The following is a 17,631-nucleotide window of genomic DNA, read 5'->3' as shown; positions in this document are numbered from 1 at the left end:
AAACAGATCAGTTTCTTCTCATAGTGTAGTTTTTTTTGCATAAATATTTATACTTTCAGACATGACTTAGCAGATTTAATGAAATTAAAAAATTATACGAAATTTATCTTATATGTTGTGTTAAAATTTATAGGGTGATTCTGTTTTTCATCCGTAAATGTTATATAGTTAATTATTTTGCGTGCAAAATTACATGTTCAAAAATGAAATCTTTAAAATATTTTATTATTACTTGTTTTCTTAATAATGTTTATAAAATTATTTACATTGTTACATACTTAGTGAATTATTGAAAATATGTGCTACAATGATACTACTAAAACTTAAAGTAAATAGTACAAGAACACCATATGAAGGTGGAAACTAGTTGAATAAGGGTGATTCGTTGAGGCTGCAGATATGGTATAATTTAAGCAACAGTAGGAGGCACAGGTGCAATACTGTTCATGAGTTTATGTATTTATTTTGCATAATGAACATTATTGTGTGGCAGTAATAGGTATAAGCAGTGCTGCTTACTATCCATATCAAAACTGCATAAATTGTTTCCTGTAAGAAAACAATATAAATATAAAATTTAAGCAGCATTGGACTTAACCATGAAATGCTCAGATCATAATTGCACTCTTGTTATAATGTAAGTGTAGAATACACCTATACATAATATAAATTCATGTTATTCTTTTGTAGTTTAATGACAAAATGATAAATTTTAAATATAATTATACAGAGTGATCAGTGTAAAATATGCCTTAACTATCTTAATGAATGTACTTTCCTAATAGTTATATAAAAAGAATATTTAACTTGAAAGATAAATTTGGTATGTGGAGTTGGCATTCATGGAGAGAACCTTAAAGTGCAACTTGACTGACTCATTATCGTTGTAACTCTCATTTTATGGTGTTTAATTGAAAAATTTGGTATTGTGCTTTTTCAAAAAAAACTTTTTATCTGTTGAATAAATGCATTATTCATTGCCAAATACTTTCTTTTTTTTTTCATTAATATATCACTATACCGTAAACCTGAGTACTGTAGACCTAGGCTATCTTAATTTTAGAATGTTTACACCAAGAATGAAACTTCTTACAAATTAAATAATTTTAAAGAGATTGTTTTGGATCTTCCAGATCCTTTTGAAGAATATTTTGACAAGTTATTTATGGAAAGAGAATCCACATGTCCTTTATAACAGTTACAGTACTAATTTTAATAATTTTATATTTTAAATAAACCAAGGAGTTTGTGAAAGAACTTTCATCAGGTTTCATTGCAATAGTATATATTTCAGTTGTAAGAAGACCAACAAAAATATCTTTAATCCAAATTTATTAAAAACAAGAAAACTTTCAATTACTATACTTTGCACCCCTCCCCTGTGCAACATGTAATTATAAAATTTCTTACTCGTAAAGGAGTTCAAGCGATGGAAATTTTCCAGAGATTGACTGCCCAGTTCAATAACCAAACATTGTCAAGGACTCGTGTGTGCCTGGCATAAAGAGTTCAAGGAAGGATGAGAATGCGTGGAAGATCAGGAGCATGATTGCTGTCCTCGGACCAGTATTACAGACAGAAATATTCGCGCGGTTCAAGACATTCTTAAAGACAATTGACAGGTGAGAGTATCTGAAATTGCAGAGCAGGTCAGAATAAGTTATGGGAGATGTCAAGTGATCATCACAAACAACCTACAGTTACATAAGGTGTGTGCCAGATGGGTCCCTCGCCTTTTGACTGCAGATCAGAAATAAAGACATTTGGAGGTCTGTCAGAGGCTTACAGCAAGGTTTGCCAAAGAAGGTGATACATTTTTGAATCAGATTGTCACCTGCAATGAAATGTGGGTCCACCACTACACTCCTCAGTCAAAACAAGCCAGTATGGAGTGGCGGAGATAAGGTGAGGCAACCCCAATGAAAGCCAAGATTCTACTGTCAGCTGGGAGGCATTTTTCCCATTAATTTTTTGCATGAGTGATGCACAATTAACGCTGCTTACTACTGCAAGCTGTTGATGAACGAGGTGAGAGCTGCATATTGCCGCAAAAGACAAAACCAGTCGATTCAAAAGACCATCCTCCTCCACGATAATGCCAGGCCTCATACTGCAGCTCTAATAGTCTCAAAACTAGAAGAAATGCACTGGACTCAACTTGATCATCCTCCCTACAGCCCAGACCTATCGCCCTGCAATTTTTATTTGTTTGGGCCGCTTAATGAAATTCTAGGAGGGCAACGATTTGAAGATCATGAGAGCGTGGAGGGATTTGTGCGCAATTGGCTCTTGACGCAACCAGCTTCGTTCTACAATGCCGCGATAAAAAACCTTACTTCTCACTGGGAAAAATATATTTCTAAAGAAGGAAACTATGTAGAAAAATAAATTATATTTGCCTTTTATTTTTCAATAAATAAATTTTGTTTAAATTAAAATCCTGTTAAATATTGGTTTAATTTTTAAAATGCGTTATTATTTTTATTGAGTTAAAAACAATGCATTATTAAGAATAATCTACTGATTTATTCACATTGAATAATTCCGATATGGAGATTATTAAAATATATTTCTTTTCTTTATTTAAAAAGTTTCTCCAGAAGTTCAAAGTGTGTGTAAAATGGTTGTATTTCATAATGAACACGTTTTGATTTTTCAAATTATATGAAGCATAATTATTTTTCTTAATTTTTTTTTTACCTATAGAATTTATGTTAAAAATGTTATAACTTATGTTATTTTTGTGAATAAGCCTTGAAATAATTATTTTAATTAGAATTATTAAGCAATAAGTTTTTGCAACTGTTTAACAAAACTTTTTTGTCAGTAATAATAATTAAGCAATAATAATAATTTAAAGAAATTATCTGTATATTTTTTCTTAATGACCCTTATATTATATTTCTAGGTAGTGGCACATGGAAGCATTACCACTGATAGTTATAATTGTTCTGTAGTTGGGGCTGTTATAATAAAGAAAGGTGGCAATGCAGTAGATGCTGCAGTTGCGAGTGCATTCTGTATGGGTGTTGTACATCCACATTTAACTGGCCTTGGAGGGTTTGTATTATTATTTTTGTTTCTTTTAAACGTAAAACTTAAATATAGCAAGACTTTAGAGAGTTTGAAATTGGATACTGTATCATCATAGTGGATCTATTAAAATAGCTGGTCTAACAGTATTGCCTACCAGCAACCAACCAATGACCTAACATGCATGTTTTTTTAATGTTGGCATTGGTTTTTGTTAATTCTATTTTTATATTTGTTTTATGTTTAACTTCTTTATTTGGCATAATCAGGTTAATATATCTTTATTTTTTTAATTTGCAATGTTTTTAAATATAATTTTGAATTTATTGTATTTTTTTTTAACCAAAAATTACTACCATAATATATCTTAATTAAAATCACAAATCTCTCTAGAGAATTGTTATAGTAAAATATGTCATACAATTGTGCATTAATAAACAAACACAAAAAAAAAACATTTACATCTTATGTTAGAATTTTGTTATTAAAAAGAATTTTATAAATGTACCTTTAATTTTTTTTACATTCAGACTATATAAGAATCACATTTGCATAACCTTTTTCTTTTTTTGAAAAAGAATTTTTTTCTTTTCTGAAAATATTCTCATTTTGTTTCTTTATTGTTCTTTCATTTTTTTTCTATCCATTTTCTGTCAGATTTAGATTGTTTTTCGTTTTCAGGAATTTTTTTTATAAATAACTTTCTAAATTCTTCTAAAATCTATCTGTAATTCCTAAACTTCTAAGATCTTTCTCAATTTCTGTGAGCCATTTAGATTCAGTTTTTCTATTATCAGATTATTTGAATATTTGTTTCGTCATTATATTTATTACCTTCTATTCTCTAGATATGATCAAAAAAATCTTTGCCTTCTTTTCTTTATTGTTTGTTATATTTTTCTAGATTTTCATAAATTTCCACGCACTTCTAGATCTGTATTGTTGATCTGTAATCTTAGGATTTTCTTTTCTACTCCCATATATTTCTTAACTACAGAAGATTTGTTGTAAACATTCAGATCCATACAAGGCTTGAGGTGGAATTACCATTTTATAATGTCTGATTTTTAAATTTTTGGATAAACATTTTTTGTTATAAATGTTAGGTTCTTGAAAAGGGCTTCTTCCATTTTTTGCACGTAATTGCTTCTTTATCTGTTCCATTTGAGGTTATTATTTCTCATAAATGCTTAAATTGATTCTTTTTGGAACTTTGTTTTCTGAAATTTTAATTTTATTTGTTAAATTTTTAAATAGAGAGACAACATTTCGTGTTTTCAAACAAGATTTATAGGTTAATCTTATTTGCATATTTATCTAATTCTAGAATTTTGTTTCTGGCTTCTTTGTCTTTTGCTAATATTACCAAATTGTCTGCAAACACAAGAACATTTATATAAAAGTTACTTATTTTAACTCCTATTTCAATATTTTGATCTATTCTTATTCATTTAGTTTAATTCTTCATTCTATACAACTTTTTCTAAGACACAATTAAATAAACAAGGGTATATTCCATCTCCTTACCTGACTTCTGTCTTGATTTTAAAGGGCTCGGACCAGTGGTTCCCAAACATTTTCGAGTTGCGGTGCCCTTTTTTAATCAAAGGTTTTCCATGGGGCCCTACCATAAGTAAAAGTATGACTACTCAAAAGTAAGAGATAAGAAAAAATAAAACTCTATCTGTATCTTCATTATTTTTTTTACTTTATTAACATTAAATTAATAATTATAAGTGTTTTGGTTCAGTTATGAAGCTTTTACAATATTTTGCAGCCCCTCCCCCTTGGCTCAGACAATACTCCAATAAATTTAATTTTAGAAAAAATCTCAATTAATGTTTCCCTTATAATATTTATATTTTTTGGATCAATTTTAAATTCTTTTAATATCTTAAATAGTGATTCTCTGTGAATTGAATCGTATGCTTTTTTAAGTCTATAAAAATCATGATTATCTCAGAAGACTTGCTTTTAAAATAAGGTTAAAAATTTGTCTGCATAACTTCTTTTTGGTCTAAAACCATTTTAATATTCCCTGAACTCTCTTTTTACTGTTTGCTGTATTCTATCTAGTAGAGCTATGGATAATATTTTATATGGCACAGATAGGAGAAATATGCCTCTACAGTTATTTAAATCTGTCTTATCCCCTATTTTATGTAATGATGAATTAAAGCATTCTTTCAACCCTTGGGAATTTTTTCAGTCTGCCAAATCTCTTTGAAAAACAACTCTAATCTCTGTAAAGTACTTGTTAGCATATTTCAACATATCTGCGACTGTGCTGTCTTCTTACTAGTTTTATTTTTTTTAAGTCTCTTTTATTATACTTATAATCTCCTCTTTATTTGGTGATTCAAAATTTGGAATATCATTGTTGTCTATGATCTCAAAATTAAAAGTTTCATTGGGTTCAGGACAATGTAATAGATTTTCATAATAATTTGCTGAGGCTTTCAAAATATCCTGTGAGTTTATCATTATTTCCCCTTTTTCATTTTTTAAATTCACACAAGTGGGCTGATAGCCCTTGATTTGGTGTCTGATAACTTGATAAAAGTCACTTATATTATTTCTGTTAGAAGTCCTTTTCCATTCATTTTATAGTTTGTTTTTGTTTTTTTTTTAATTTTTATTTTTCTACTCTTATTATTTTGGACATTTCTTTTTTACATTTGGACTATTCCATTTCATCCTGTTGTTGAGGATTGTGGATGGAATTATATTTAAGCCAAAATTTATGTTTTAATTCTAAAGCTTCTTCACATTTTTGTTCCATCATTTTCTCTTTTTATTTTTGAAGGAAGGAAAACTGTTTTCTGTGCTTTTAATTGATTCTTGTTTTAAGTTGTTCCCATCATTATCCTTTTTAATTTCTTCAGTTTTAACTGTTATGTTTTAATTTTGGAATGTATTGATATTAGATTTGTGCCTTTTAATTTGAACTTTGGTATAGGTTTGATTTGAATTTAATTTGGGTTAAACAGTGATCTGAATCAAAATTTATTTTTCTTACTTTAGTATTTAGAATTGCTTTTATATTTTTACTGGGAATTGCCACATGTCAATTTGAAATTCTCCTAGCATGTGATTTGGGGATTTCAAAGTTGTACGTCTTGAAGGTTTCTAAATCTTGACATCAACTTTAAGTTAAAAGTTTAAAGTTTTTTCCATTTATATCTGTTTCTTGTGAGTTGAATACTTTCCGTGAATTTCTAAATATTTTTTTTTCTTTATCAGTTTGAGCATTAAAATCACCCATAATAATTTTTATTTTTCAAGCTTAGTTTATTTATTTCATTTTAAAATGATTCACAAAAGTTTTTGACTTTGCTTTTGTTGTTTATATTATCTGTCTTGATTAATTAGGATATGACAATTGATTTGATCATAATATTTGTTCTTACATGACTGCCCAAAAAGGAGTGAATGTATTTAAGGTATAAGTATGTATGTTATTTGTACCATAGCAGCTCCAACAACTGAACTGTTATATGTCTATGATCATGCATTGGAATCCTTACATTATTGGAAGTATAATAGGGCCTATATATAAATTTATATTTATTTATTGTAAACATTATTATAATAATATATATATATATGTATATTTAGAATATTTAAAAAAATTATACTATTTGCAAAATTGTCACCCGCATGCTCTTTAATTAGCCTACATTAAAGAACAATGATTTTTGGACAGTCGTGTTTTTTTAAATTTGTAATATTTATCTCTTGTTACATTTGATTGTTAGGATAGATAATCTATTTCTCAGAGATTTTAATTCAATTATATTATTTTCATATTGTTTATCAATTAAAAAGGCTGTTCCAAATACTATTAAGGGAAAGTTTTTTTAATTTTTGGGCTGGTTTTCATTTTAATACTTTAAAATTTTCATACTTAACCATTTTAATCTGAGAATTGTGTTTCTTGTATTGCATCAATTTTAATATTGAATGAATTAAAAAGTTTTGTTAATTCCATTAATTTTTCAGCTTTTATTAGAGAATTTACATTTAAAGTTCCAAGGAAATATTTCTCTTTAAACGTTAGTTTTAGATTTGGTTTCTACAGTTCTCTGAAAAAATAGTCTTTTCTTTTTTGACCCTGCAGAATCTGAGTTGGCCAGTTGCATAATTTCATATGAAAGAATTTTACCTTATGTGGATTTATTTTTAAGAAAAGACTTCTCCATTCTTATGATGATTAACTTTTCAACTCTCAGAGATTTGAAGGTACAACTACAACTATAAGTGTAGAGGTTTTCTGGTTTGGTTCATCTGAACATTTTCAGACTAACTAGTGACACCATGTAGCTATTCCATTTGGCCCTAATAAAATCTCAATTTTTTTAAATTTAATAACAGTAATTGGTTAAATGTTTAAATTGCTTTTGTTGCAGTGGAGGTTTAATGATAATTTATGATCAGAGGCAAAGAAAATTAAAGGATTGTATTGATTTTAGAGTGTTAAAAAGTCTTAGTTCAGTTGTAGGTGTACCAGGGTTTCTTGCTGGACTTTACCAGGCACACAATCACCATGGTATTCTGTCATGGAAGCAGATTATTGCACCTTCTATAAATATTGCAAGGTAACTTAATTTCACAGAAATTATTTGAATTGTTTTAGTCTGTTTTTAAATAGATTGATGGAATTTTGACCAATAAGATTATCTATTGAAAAATAATTAATTTTATTAATTAAATTTATAGAATGTGATCTTCATCATGAAGGGACTAAAATGTTTTATTTTTAAATAATTATCTTCAACTTCTTCAGTTTTATGTTCATATCATTTATAAATAGTTTTCATTTGCTTTTATATGTAAAGTACCAAGTAACTGATAAAACTTAATATGGGAAAATTTGAATTGTTATGTTTTATTTCACTAGTTGTTTTTTATATATAGGTAAATGTTTAAAATATTTTGAAATGTGTAATCTTATATATTTATTTATTTTTAATGTGAATATAAAAAGTGAAAAAGTTAAATGAGATGACATAATATCATCCTAAATGGATTTAGTTAAAGATATCTAAATGATAAAATGTATCCATTGAAATTATTAATCTAATAGATCAATCCTCATAAAACCTAGTAATAATTATTTATCATCAATCATTATTAAATATTTGTTTTTGGATTTGTTATTGTAAGTATTGAAAGTTTTTATTGCTTATGAAGTAAGGTGTCTATTTAAAATCTACTGGTTGTTCGTAAAAAATCTTTACAACCTTAAATGTTAATAACAATTTATTAGAAATGATAGATATTAGTGGAAGGTTTTACTTGAAAGAGATATTTAATAGTTTCATATTGAATCCTTAGATGTTTGCATGTGAAATATGAAATCACATGGTAGCATAAATAGAAATTCGTTCTTTCACTCAGGAGCTATGTATCCTCAAGAGAAATTGAATTTTTTTATTGATATGAAATTGGATACTGTGTTCAATGTAACTTTAGAACTTAATACAATTGGTATTACAAATCGCCTATTATTTATGAGAATAGCCTAAAGTAGCTAATGAAAATATACAAGTGTGAGAGTATTTTCTTTGTAGTCTGCACTAGTCTGTACAAAAACCTACATGTGAGTTAAATATTCATTGCTCAACTGTTTATCAAATACAAGAGAAATGTTTAAAATCATTCTTATAAATTTCAGATGGTATAGAAAATTATACAAGGTGAAAGATGATTAGATTGCTTGTTGAAATTTTGTATTTACCATGCTTCATTGTTGAAAGATCAGTTTCTAAATAAAAAACATTTTCTTATGAGGCTACTTTTTATATTGGTCTACAAATGGAGAAAATGTGGTTTGCGAAAACCTGCATTTCATTGCTGAGCACAAAAGACGTAATTCAGAAATTATTCTGTGGTGGTTATTCCAGAAATTAATCCTGTTCACAAAAAAAATGAATTCTAATTTTTACTTTGCTTATCCTCAACTCAAGATTACTACCTGATTTGTTTCAGCAAGATGGTCACCCATCACTTTGGGTTTAAATGGTTCATGAATTCCTGAACAACAATTTCCTAATGGATGTTGGCCATGGTGTCCCATAGCCTGGTCACTAAGGTCACAAGACTTGTAATTAGATTTGTAACAGACTTTTATGATTACTGTGATAAGTTTGTTTAAGGTTTTGTCAATGGTCATGTACACAACTTTCAGATAATTAAAATTGAAAAATTTTAAGTGAAAATTATTTCTGCAATTTCCAGGAAAACTTTAAATTATATTATACCTTATTTTGGCTGAATCGTAGTTGTAAGTAATATAAAACTATGATTTATTACTCAGTTTGGTTGTAATCAGTTATAACCAATTTTATAATCAGTTTGGTTTGTAGATTTTTTTAAAGGACATCCTGAACATTTCATTTCAGTTCAAGATGTAGTTTTTCTGTTTTTAGTTAAAATTGAATGAATTAGTTTATTATTTTTATTTTCAGGTCTGGTTTCCTTGTGTCAGATAACCTTTTATTGGCTAAAGCTAGTCTAGTAGGTAATTCTTCAGATTTATATTCATGGTTGACACCGTTACAGCAAAATCAGTTGATTACTAATGACGGGCTTGCAGATACATTGGAAGCAATTGCAAATAATGGACCTGATGGTATTTTGATATCATCCCCTTTCTGGTGACTGGCATCGCATACTAATGTAAATATGCTTGACTTCTAATCTCACAGGGTGTAAGCTATTGAAAAAATGAGAAAGTTGTAAAAATTTTAAGCCTTTTTTATTATTGCATGTTGTAAAAACTATTGCACAGCATCATAAAATCAGAAAAATTTTGTTTGTTAATTCTACTGTGCTTTTTTTTATAACCTTTTCAAAAAGAAGAAAGAATTTTAATTAGTTGAGTTTTTATTAATTTTATTATGTATAGAATTAATAATATGATATGTAATTCGTTTTTTATAATGTATTTTAGTCATGTTGTGGCTACTCTTTTGTTTATTGTAGAAGATTTTTATGAATTGACCACTTAGTCATTTTATATATGTAACAGTTTGCATTCATTTGTTTTCCTTGCCTGGCCATTTTTTACATGGTGAATTCAGCAATTCCATTTTGACTATTAACTATTCACACATTCTGTTTACATTTTAGAATGTGTAAAGTAACTATTCATGTATAGAGTTTTAGTTAATGTAGTTACTTTTTTTACTGATAGTAATAGAAACTGTATAAAATTTAAAAAAAATCAAAATGGCAGACTGTGCCTTGACTAATGTAAATAAATCAATAATATAAATGAATTTTAATTAAATAAGATTATTTAAATAGATAGTTTTTAACCAATTACTTTTTAGTTTCTATATTTCTTCATTTAATGATATTTTCTAAACATTCTCTAGGTGACGGGGGTTGGCTTATGATACCAGATATTGAAATGAAATCACTTGAATATTAAAAATATGTTAGAATCATCACTCTCTCTATGAATCATGAGACCTTGCTGTTGGTGAGGGGGCTTGAGTGCTCAGTGATACAGAATAGCTAGACCAGAGGTGCAACCGTATCAGAGAGGTATCTGTTGAGAACCAGACTAAAATATGATTCCTTTAAAGAGGGCAGTAGCTCTTTCAGTAGTTTTTAAGGGCGTAGGTCAGGACGACTTTAACGGCCATATCAACATCACTCAATCTTCTGAGTACTGCAATGGAAAACTATGACTGCTTTTTTTCCAAGAAAATGTAGCTCTCAGCATTTTCATATAACAATGATGGAGGTGCCTTCCTTGGTAAAATATTCTGGAGGTAAACTAGTCCCACGTTCAGATCTGTGAGTGGGGACTACTAAGGAAGGGGTCACCAGAAAATTAAAAAATAACATTCTATGAGTTGGAGCGTGGAATGTTAGAAGGCTAAAAAAGGTTGGTAAATTAGAAAATTTAAAAAGGGATGTGGATAGGATAAATGTAGATGTAGTAGGAGTTACTGAGGTTCGGTGGGAAGAGGAAAACTACTTTTGGTCAGGTGATTATAGAATAATTAACTCAACTTCAAATAATAGGCAGGCAGGAGTAGGTTTTGTAATGAACAAGAAGATGGGAAGAGAGTAGAATATTTCAAAATATATAGCGACAGAATCATTGTAATAAGGATAAAATCGAAACCTAAACTGACAACAATTGTTAACGTCTATATGCCTACAAGCGCCCATGATGATAGTGAGGTAGAGTGTGTATATGAAGAAACTGACAAAGCAATTAAACACATAAAAGGAGATGAAAATTTAATAATAGTTGGAGATTGGAATGCAAGCATTGGAAATGGCAAGGAAGGAAATATAGTGGGTGAATATGGGCTGGGCAAAAGGACTGAAAGAGGGGACTGACTTATAGAATTTTGCACAAAGTATAATTTAGTGATTTCCAACACACAGTTTAAAAATCATTATAGAAGAATTTACTCATGGAAAAAACCAGGTGATACTGCAAAGTATCAGATAGATTATATCACAGTTAAAAAAAGATTTAGAAATCAACTAGTTGATTGCAAAACTTACCCTGGAGCAGACATTGATAGCGACCATAATTTAGTGTTCATGAAATATAGATTGAGGTTTAAAAACCTTAAGAAAAGGTGTCAGATGAATCAGTGGAATTTAGAGAAGCTTGAGGAAGAGGAGGTAAAAAAGATTTTTGAGGAGGACATCCCAAGCAAGAGGTCTGAATTAAAAAGATAAGGTAGAAAATATAGAAGAAGAATGGGAGAACGTTAAAAAGGAAATTCTTAAATCAGCAGAAGCAGACTTATGCAGAACAAAGAGAACTGGTAGAAAACCTTGGATTTCAGATGATATATTGCAGCGGATGGATGAACGAAGAAAATATAAGAATGCTAGTGGTGAGAAAGTAAAAGGTACTATAGACAATTAAATACTATAAACAGGAAGTGCAAACTAGTGAAAGAAGAGTGGATTAAAGAAAAGTGTCAGAAGTGGAGAGAGAAATGAACATTGGTAAAATAGACGGAGCGTATAGGAAAGTTAAAGAAAATTTTGGCATACATAAATTAAAATCTAACAATGTGTTAAACAAAGATGACTTATAATACGAAAGGCAAAAGTCGATAGGTGGGTGGAATATATTGAAGAGTTATACGGAGGAAATGAATTAGAAAATGGTGTTATAGATGAAGAAGAGGAAGTCGAAGAGGATGAAAGGGGAGAAACAATAATGAGATCTGAATTTAAGAGAGCATTAAAAAATTTGAATGGCAGAAAGGCTCCAAGAATAGACAGAATACCTGTAGAATTACTGCGCAGTGCAGGTGAGAAAGCAGTTGATAGATTATACAAACTGGTGTGTATTATATATGAAAAAGGGGAAGTTCCGTCAGACTTCAACAAGAGTGTTATAGTCATGTTACCAAAGAAAGCAGGAGCAGATAAATGTGAAGAATACAGAACAATTAGTTTAACTAGCCATGCATCAAAAATCTTAACTAGAATTCTGTACAGAAGAATTGAGAGGAGAGTGGAAGAAGTGTTAGGAGAAGACCAATTTGGTTTCAGAAAAAGTATAGGGAAAAGGGAAGCAATTTTAGCGCTCATATTAATAGTAGAAGGAAGATCAAAGGAAAACAAACCAACATCCTTGGCATTTATAGACCTAGAAAAGGCATTCGATAACATATACTGGAATAAAATGTTCAGCATTTTAAAAAATTGGGTTCAAATACAGAGATAGAAGAACAATTGCTAATATTTACAGGAACCAAACAGCAACAGTAATAATTGAAGAACATAAGAAAGGGAGTCCGATAAAGGATGTTCCCTATCCCTGTTACTTTTTAATCTTTACGTAGAATTAGCAGTTAATGATGTTTTCAGTTTAGATCCAGAGTAACAGTACAAGGTGAAAAGATAAAGATGCTACGATTTGCTAATGATATAGTAATTCTAGCTGAGAGTAAAATGGATTTAGAAGGAACAATGAACGGCATGGATGAAGTCCTATGCAAGAACTACCACATGAAAATAAACAAGAACAAAATGAAAGTAATGAAATGTAGTAGAAATAATGATGATGAACTACTGAATGTAATAGGAAGAGAATAGATTATTGAAGTAGAAGAATTTTGTTATTTGGGAAGTAGAATTACTAAAGATGGACAAAGCAGGAGCGACATAAAATGCCGAATAGCACAGGCAAAATGAGCCTTCAGTCAGAAATAGAATTTGTTTACATTAAAAATTAATGTAAAAGATTTTTGAAAGTATATGTTTGGAGCATAGCTTTATATAGAAACTTGGGACAATAAGAGTACCTGAGAAGAAAAGCTTAGAAGCTTTTGAAATGTGGTGCTGTAGGAGAATGTTAAAAATCAGATGGGTGGATAAAGTGACAAATGAAGAGGTGTTGCAACAAATATATGAAGAAAGAAGCAATTGGAAAAATATAGTTAAAAGAAGAGACAGACTTAAAGGCCACATATTAAAGCATCCTGGAATAGTCAGTTTAATATTGGAGGAACAGGTAGAAGGAAAAAATTGTGCAGGCAGGCCACGTTTGGAATATGTAAAACAAATTGTTAAGGATGTAGGATGTGGGGGGGGGGGTATATCGAAATGAAACGATGTGCACTGGATAGGGAATCTTGGAGAGTTGCATCAAACCAGTCAAATGACTGAAGACAAAAAAAGAAGCATCACTACAATACTGCTCTTTAAAAATTAATATTGATAATTTTCAAGTCCTGAACAGTAATAGAACATACTATGTGTGTTATTTTATGAATGAAAAATTTTAAATAAATTAAGCTGCTACCTAGAGATTGGTAAATGGAATTAGATCAAGGAAATAAACAGCATATAATTTACTTGTCAAGTCTGATTGGCTCATTCATTTTCAGTTACTTTTCCTGTTGACTAGCCTTCATCATTGATTGAAACAGGAATTTCTTAATGTTGAAATTTGTAATTATTATTATTATTGTTGACTTGTTCAATAAATCACCAGATAGGATTAAATATTTAATTCATAAATTAAAAATTCCTGACTTTTTTTAGTGTATATATATATATATATATATATATATATATATATATGCAATTTTTTATGTAGCATTTGACATGAGCATATTTTCATATGGTGTTTTTATTTTTAAATATTTTTTCACTCATTTTCCCTAGGTTTTAAATAGTTAGTTGAAAATCCTTCAGTATTCTTGTAATTAAGTATGTCCTGATATCAGCAGCATTTGCCTGACAATATTGTCTTTCATATTATATAGAAACCAGTGTATAAATGGTTTAATTATATTCATAAATACATTTATTAGCCTAAGCAAAAGCCTGATGAATGTATTTAATCTTTCCAGTTGAAATTATGAAGTTAAGTATATGAAATATTATACTTAACTTTCCTCAAATGAATTTTCTTAGCAGAGAACATGCTTCTATTCAATCATTTATGCAGTTGACTACATATCGATCTTGTATAACAGTTTTATTTGATTATTAATACTTTTCTAGGAACATTTACCTAAAGATTAATTTATATTCAACTATGTAATGCCAATGTGAAAGAAACTGGTTTAGAAATTTGATTGTAATTCTACAGGCAGTTGAATTTATAAAAAGAAATTTAAATTTCTTACTATTAAATGTAATAATTTAATTGGTTTTTAATTATAATCTTTATTTCTATAAATTTGCACCAATAGCATTACTGAGTCTGCTAATGAGATTTTTCTTCTTTTTTTTTGTCTTCAGTCATTTGACTGGTTTGATGCAGCTCTCCAAGATTCCCTATCTAGTGCTAGTCATTTCATTTCAGTATACCCTCTACATCTTACATCCCTAACAATTTGTTTTACATATTCCAAACGTGGCCTGCCTACATAATTTTTCCCTTCTACTTGTCCTTCCAATATTAAAGCGACTATTCCAGGATGCCTTAGTATGTGGCCTATAAGTCTGTCTCTTCTTTTAACTATATTTTTCCAAATGCTTCTTTCTTCATCTATTTGCCGCAATACCTCTTCATTTGTCACTTTATCCACCCATCTGATTTTTAACATTCTCCTATAGCACCACATTTCAAAAGCTTCTAATCTTTTCTTCTCAGATACTCCGATTGTCCAAGTTTCACTTCCATATAAAGCGACACTCCAAACATACACTTTCAAATATCTTTTCCTGACATTTAAATTAATTTTTGATGTAAACAAATTATATTTCTTACTGAAGGCTGGTTTAGCTTGTGCTATTCGGCATTTTATATCGCTCCTGCTTCGTCCATCTTTAGTAATTCTACTTCCACAATAACAAAATTCTTTTACCTCCATAATCTTTTCTCCTCCTATTTTCACATTCAGTGGTCCATCTTTGTTATTTCTACTACATTTCATTACTTTTGTTTTGTTCTTGTTTATTTTCATGCGATAGTTCTTGCGTAGGACTTCATCTATGCCGTTCATTGTTTCTTCTAAATCCTTTTTACTCTCGGCTAGAATTACTATATCATCAGCAAATCGTAGCATCTTTATCCTTTCACCTTGTACTGTTACTCCGAATCTAAATTGTTCTTTAACATCATTAACTGCTAGTTCCATGTAAAGATTAAAAAGTAACGGAGATAGGGAACATCCTTGTCAGACTCCCTTTTTTATTACAGCTTCTTTCTTATGTTCTTCAATTGTTACTGTTGCTGTTTGGTTCCTGTACATGTTAGCAATTGTTCTTCTAGCTCTGTATTTGAACCCTAATTTTTTTAAAATGCTGAACATTTTATTCCAGTCTACATTATCAAAACCCTTTTCTAGGTCTATAAACGCCAAGTATGTTGGTTTGTTTTCCTTTAATCTTCCTTCTACTATTAATCTGAGGCCTAAAATTGCTTCCCTTATCCCAATACTTTTCCTGAAACCAAACTTCCTCCACTCTCCTCTCAATTCTTCTGTATAGAATTCTAGTTAAGATTTTTGTTGCATGACTAGTTAAACTAATTGTTCTGTATTCTTCACATTTATCTGCCCCTGCTTTCTTTGGTATCATTACTATAACACTTTTTGAAGTCTGACGGAAATTCCCCTTTTTCATAAATATTACACACCAGTTTGTATAATCTATCAATCGCTTCCTCAGCTGCACTGCGCAGTAATTCTACAGGTATTCCGTCTATTCCAGGAGCCTTTCTGCCATTTAAATTTTTCTTAATTCCTTTATTTATCTTAACATTTTAGATTATTCTTTTTCAGTATTATGTGATACTTGATCCTAAATAACTACAGAACTTGCATTCAATTGAGAAGATTTTGAATAATACTGTTAAAAAATTAATTAGGAAAAATTAAAATAACTGCAATAAATTTCAAAACTGATTAAATAAAATTTTAAAAAAAGTGTTCATAGAGATATATTTTGTTTTATAATGGTTTTGAAAATCATCAACCTTTCATACATCTGACTTTTAAAAAAAAAACATAAAAGTATAAATTAGATACAACATTCTGTGAACTTAAATTTTTTATATAGCATTAAAAGCTAGAAAAAAAAATTAAATGTAGCTTTAAAATTTTCTGGTGCTTATAAAAAAGATTTTATGAATGTAATTTTTTTTATACTATTTATAAATGGATAACTCCTGATTCAGATTGTGTAATTAAATAACAGCAAGTTAGACCATGAAGAGCATCATGTTGATTCAGTACTGTTTAGACAGACTTCATTAAAAGAGTTAATATGTTTTTATCTAATGTTATTTATATTTATTCATTTATATTTTTATTTTATTTATTCATTTATGTTTATATTTATTCATTTATTAGTATATTAAAAAAAAAAACAGAAAACTGGTTTAAGAAAAACTTGTCAGTTTTCTACTATAATATATGTGAATAACCTAAACACTGTAGTAAGCTGGTTGTAATTGCAGATCTGAAATTACTTGTCAGTCAAATCAGATGCATTTTAGATTACTTATACGAGGTCTGTAAATAAAGTAATGAGACTAGTTTTTTGGCAGCCAAAGTGGCAACACTATTAAGTTACTAGTAAATATAAGGTTATACGAACAGCTGATTTATATTAGGTATTAATATTTTTAGTCTATTATAGCTATGTGAAACGTAAACAAACTTTTCGTGAAACGAGTTTTTGTTGTGTTACAAAATTGAGTGATAGTAATTATGAACAACGTTGTGCAGTCAAGTTTTGTGTTAAATTCTGTGAGAATGCTACTGAAACGTTTTCAAATTTGAAAAGGGCATATGGAGATGACGCTCTGTCACGATCTAAGTTTTTAGGTGGTTTAAAGCATTTTCAGTTGGCCAGGAATCAATTGCGGAAGATCCACGCTCTAGAAGACCATAAAATCATAAAGTGACAACATTGTTGAGCAAATCAGAGACTTGATACAGTACAACCGGTGATTAACTGTCAGAATGATTGCAGAACAATTGAATTTGAATCATTCCACAGTCCATCAAATTTTGACAAATGAATTGGACATGAAAAAAGTTTGTGCAAAATTGGTCCCAAAAAACCTCATTGTTGAACAGAAAAACAACAGGGTGGAAGTATGCTGCGTGCGATCTTCTAGGACAAATTGAAACTGATCCT

The 17,631-nt window shown here is 29.4% G+C and overlaps 1 protein-coding gene across 5 annotated transcripts in view; it reads left to right on the top strand.

The window, feature by feature from the left end:
- Positions 1-17,631, top strand: part of LOC142325135 (glutathione hydrolase 7-like) — a 54,590-nt gene that overhangs the window by 6,736 nt on the left and 30,223 nt on the right. For 4 of the 5 annotated variants that reach the window (XM_075366503.1, XM_075366507.1, XM_075366504.1 and 1 more), the window contains exons 3-5: positions 2,909-3,060; positions 7,443-7,631; positions 9,504-9,667. In XM_075366503.1, the coding sequence (XP_075222618.1) occupies positions 2,909-3,060; positions 7,443-7,631; positions 9,504-9,667 (505 nt within the window). The remainder of the gene's footprint in view (positions 1-2,908; positions 3,061-7,442; positions 7,632-9,503; positions 9,668-17,631) is intronic. The other variant, XM_075366506.1, reaches the window with a different exon arrangement.

This window comes from Lycorma delicatula, chromosome 5 (assembly GCF_047948215.1).
Source record: "Lycorma delicatula isolate Av1 chromosome 5, ASM4794821v1, whole genome shotgun sequence".
NCBI lineage: Eukaryota > Metazoa > Arthropoda > Insecta > Hemiptera > Fulgoridae > Lycorma > Lycorma delicatula.
Note: the sequence above shows the minus strand (reverse complement) of the source record. Positions and strands in the feature narration are given on the sequence as shown.